Below are 5,002 nucleotides of genomic sequence, written 5' to 3'. Positions count from 1 at the left end.
TTTTATAAAGGCACAAGAATGCTTTTTCCTATATGTCAATTTCAGCTTACTCTCTCTGAATTGGTTCGTAATCGGTTGCAAAGTGTTAAATTTGAAGGTATTGAATTTGAAGGTATCAGAGAGTGAAACTTAAATTGAAGGGATTAGAGACTGTAGGGTGAGAAGACAAAAGGTTGACTAGACATCAGATGTAACTAGATGTGAGCATCCATGCTTGGTACGGGAAGTTTGCTTATTAGGTAGCCATGTGAGATCCAGAGAAAGAAAATGCATATCGTTCCTACTGTTATTCATCCGTTTACTTTGATAAATGCTGCACAGAAATAATATAGCAAAGAAGCAATTCTCCATGGGAGCACATTTAATGAAAGCATTTCTTTAATCCCTTTAAGTGTACAGTAGGATGAAAGACTGTAAAAAGAATCAAACAATGACAAATTTTCTTAATCCCTATCTCTACATGTAGCTCACAATTTCAACCACGATTGAACCCTGTTGTGGAAGTCCTGCTCTTCTACCATCCCAGACCCAATTTTGTTCCCTAGCTTCCCAATCTTGATCCCTAGCTTACTATCTGCTTCGTCTTCGCTGCTGCGAGACAAATGAGTGAGGCTATTGTACAGAAACAGTCCGGGGCGCGGCACGGGATCGTGATGGTCTGTCCACCATGATTGAAAGAAAGGAAGGCTGATTTTGCTATGAGCTTCAGCAGCATCAACAACATCAGTAGCAGCAGAAGCCATGTGAGAAAACCCCACTGCATCATTAGCAAACTTAGAATTGTCATCCTCCTCAGCATCAGTAGAAGCAGGCAAGTTGAGATCCAACAACTGTCCTCCAATTCCTCTCCCACCACTAGTCTGGGGCAGCAGGGGAGGCTCCTTGGTGTTACTGGAAATGGTGCTAGTAGTGTCCGAATTTCCACCTGGAGTGGCCCAGTGGCACCTCTTGTGACCGCCCAAGGCTTGTCCAGTGGCAAAAACCTTGTGACAGATTGAACATTCATGGACTTTGATGGAATTGTTCTTCTTATTAGGGATTCCTGTTGCTGTTGCTAAAGTCTCATCAGTTTCTTCTCTGCTCATTATTTCTTTGAGAGGACTGGGCTTGTGGAAACTGTTGGGCAATTCGTGGCCTGACCTGATCATGCGATCCTCATCAGTAATATCCTCTTCCACCAAGCTCTCATTCTCATCAAGCTTGGGTGAAAAGCCCTTGGCTTTCTTGTGGCTGGCCCTGTGGCCTCCCAGAGCTTGGTATGAATGAAAAACCTTATTACATGTACTGCACTCATACATAATTTTCTTACCTTCTTCAGTCTCGTCCTCAGCCCTCTTAATCCTTCTTTTCTTCATAATCTTGAAAGCATCCAATCGAGGCTCTGGCACTGGTTCCTTCATGTCCCTTGATCCGGAATTAGCAGACTCCTCAGCTCCATCCTTTGACTTTCGAGTATTCACTCCTCTTGCCAGCATGACCAGACAGATCGCCATGTCTTCTTCTTCAGAAACAGAATTCTCTGCGCCCTGAAAATGAGCAGCCGGCGAGACTCGATACCTAGACCTCTTGGATCTCTTTCCCTTCATCAACCTTGAATCTCCACTCGGGTATCCAGGCATGTCGGTCTCGGCCTCACTGTCAGTACTATCCTGAAGACCACCATCAGCAAGCCCTTCCTCTTCCTCTTCTTCTTCTTCAGAATACTCCCAGTCCTCTCGGTCGGCTTTCCATGACAAGAACTCCTTTCTCAGAAAACTAGATGGATTAGCGTCGCGGGTCTCGAACTCGCGACCCATCAAGCTCCGCTCGTATCCATCAAGCTGCGAATCCTCCTCGTCCTCGACGTCAGGCCTTCGAATCTCTTCAGCACGGGATCTCTTCCTCTGCGGCTCCAGATTTTTCCCATTGCTCTCAGCAGCGGCGGCGGCGGCAGTGGCCACAGGGCCATGAATTCTCATATGACCGCCAAAAGCCCGCCCTGAGACGAACTTCTTCTTGCAAATCTTGCACATATGAGTATAATAACACTCGTCAAAATCATCCTCTGCGTCGGTCTTCTTCTTCCTCTGCGGCCTGCGCATTTCATCCATGAAACAACTCTCCCTCTCCATAGCAGCTTCAGCACTCATCATCAAACTCTGAAAATCCTCTGCAACCAATATGAATCAAATAACTAACTACTGGAAAAGAAAGCTCAAAGCAAGCTTTAAAACAGATGCCTCCGGGAGCTCAGTCCTCGCTTCTAGAAGTCTACAAAACACGCGATTCTTCCTGGTGGGTAACCAGAATTTTACGTATAGAGGATGCCCAGTGGTCAAAATTGTACAGAAAACAGACTTCCGGGGTGGCGGTGGGTGAAGGGTGGAATTGAACGAAACGAAACGAAGACCCAGAAGATTGGATATTGGATTGGATTGCAAAGTGAAAAGCTGATTAAGAAGCAGTCTGCTCAGCGTTGGCGCTGTCAATCTCTAATCTCAAAAATCCACACTCTCCACGATGCTTCGTCTTCTACTTCTCGTTGGTTTTCTCCACCACGCGGCTCAGCTCTTGACTCGGTTTGGTTGAGTATACCACGTGTGAGGAGGCGTGTCTGCATTACTTGTAGGCAACCATCTTCTAATTCAATTGGGTCCCTCCTAAACATATCTCTCTATCCATCCAAATGAACGGATTCTCGCTGTATATATATATATATAATGTATATATTCTCTGCCCAAAGTCCACGCTCTCTACAGCCCCTTTACTTACACTGTATGCTCAAAGGCATCGGATTGCCTCATTCCCCACGCAATTCTCTGCTGTAATCTCACGTATGTATTTATATATACACGCATTCATACATAAATATGCTCTTCCTAAATTGCCGCGATGTATATCCATTAAGTATACGGCATCCACTTAGAAACCGCTAAAACCAGGCCCTTTTTTAAGGGACAAGGAGCTCGTTTCGTCTGCTTTGCAGATTCTTCTGCCCACTTCCAACTCCCGTTTTTATCGCCTTCCCCGCCAACCCAACTTCCGCCCTCTACTAACCCTACCCGCTACCACCATATTCCCGTCTGCACACGCTAACTTTAGCGTCCTCTGTCCTTTTTGACAACACAGTTTGCTTCAATACTTTTATATTTATTTCCACGTGGCTCTTGATTTTTCCAATCCGGAGTCGATGCCTTATCCACGTCATTTGATGACGTGGATGATTTAGTGTAAGTGTCTAGCATTTGACAGGTTCCGAAGGTCATAAATTACAAACCCAAACCGCCACCTGCCCCTCAGGTTTTGGTGTCGAATCTGCTAAAAAAACAAAAGTTGGTTGTGTTGAGCGGTTACAAATGGGTGGTACACACGTTGAGCCGCCCCAACTTGAATTCAAGCCCAGTTGTGTGTTGCCTTGTCAAATACGGTTGGCCAACATCGACAAATCACGGGGTTAACATTAGGTACACGGTTTGAGGAGTTCTAACTGGCCCTTCCACCACCGCCCCCTTGTTTCTTGCCCCATTGTGCCTTTTCAATGACTTTTGCTATGCTGCCTCTCTCCATTACATGCCTTCTCGAATGGTTGACAAGTATCTGCTTAGTGCAATGGTGGGCCCAATCTCAAATTTATCAGGTATAGTATTGCAAGAGACCAGGACATCATTTAATTTTGTATCAAAGGTTTGTCCAATGGTTGTTATTTAGCGATACATAAGTTGAAGGTCCAATTTTTGGTACTTAACGATATATACGTTGAAGTTTCCAGTCATTTATAAGTTCTATGTTTTATTTTATTGAATTTTGGTTAGTTGGGTTCATTTTGATTGTGGAATTTTTTATGGAAATTATTTTACAATTTATAAATAAATATTATCTATATATATATTTTTTGGTAATAAAAATTTATTTTAATAATAATTTAATTATAAAATTATGATTATGTTAAAAAATAAATCAGCATATATAACTTGTGATGAAAAAGCACATATATTTAAATATTAAATTCACTTATAAATATTAAAATTTTATCAGATTTATGGTTAACATAATAATTTTTTTGTTATAAATTTAATTTACTTTGTGTAATATACTTAACTCAATTAACAATTATTCAAATTAGAATATGAATATGATCATGATTTATTTAGCACAATAAACATTATAAAAACTTGAGATATCATAAAACTATAAGATATCATGTAAACCATAAAAATATTTAAATATTCAAATCAACGCAAAGATTGTATCCATGTCAATTAAAACTAATGTAAAAATTATTTTCATGTGTCAATGTTCTACTACCACACTCAACAAACTTTATAATTCTATAAAAGTTCTATTATAACACTTGTAAGTTGTTATGATTCTACATAAGCAACAGATCCACACCCACATAAACTTATTAATGGACTAACCTATATTTCACTAGCTAACTTATCGTTAGTATATCTTACCAATTCAACAATTATATTGTCATCCAATGTTTTTTCTTTTCAAAGAGAGTTGTAATCGCCAACAAGCAAAATTTTAGGGATGAAAATTTATCTTAAAGTGTAAAATGTTAGTGAGCCATTTTTTTGGAAAAAACATGAAAAATAAATCCATGTGCAATATTTAACCCCTAAAATTTTCCCATTTGTTGCAATAATCTCCATTCTTCATACCCTTAATACTTTATCTTCAATAATGACTTTTCAAATTATTTTGACATATTCCTCTATCATATATTCTTGTTCACTAATTTCTATGTACCTAACTTTTTTCAACAAAATTTGTTAAACTCTTCATGTATTAAGGGCACTATCTTTTACACTTACTTGTTGTGCTTGCCCTGCATACTCACTGTACAATGATGTAAAGTTCCACCTTAATTTTCTCATTTTAAAATTTTTGGTGATCAGATTTCCTATGTTGCTTCTAGAGATAAAACATATGCAAGAGTATGAAGCATCCAATGTTTCAAGTAGATACTCCACCCATTGTCAAGAGCAAAAATAAGCTAAGAAAATATCCAATGAAA

The 5,002-nt window shown here is 39.9% G+C and overlaps 1 protein-coding gene across 1 annotated transcript; it reads right to left on the bottom strand.

Annotated features, from left to right (window-relative positions):
* Nucleotides 1–360: 360 nt before the first annotated feature.
* Nucleotides 361–2,881, bottom strand: LOC149231714 (uncharacterized). Its single transcript, XM_089379266.1, has one exon. It carries the CDS (start codon nt 2,130–2,132, stop codon nt 468–470), a length of 1,665 nt encoding a protein of 554 aa, XP_089235392.1. The 5' UTR covers nt 2,133–2,881; the 3' UTR covers nt 361–467.
* Between the last annotated feature and the right edge of the window lie 2,121 nt (nt 2,882–5,002).

The sequence above is a fragment of the Pinus tabuliformis genome, chromosome J, assembly GCF_031772625.1.
Source record: "Pinus tabuliformis cultivar Carrire ecotype Pingquan chromosome J, CPIR1, whole genome shotgun sequence".
Lineage (NCBI taxonomy): Eukaryota > Viridiplantae > Streptophyta > Pinopsida > Pinales > Pinaceae > Pinus > Pinus tabuliformis.
Note: the sequence above shows the minus strand (reverse complement) of the source record. Positions and strands in the feature narration are given on the sequence as shown.

Coding starts and splice junctions, on each gene's coding strand:
- LOC149231714 (XM_089379266.1), bottom strand. CDS start 2,132: ATGATGAGTGCTGAAGCTGCTATGGAGAGGGAGAGTTGTTTCATGGAT.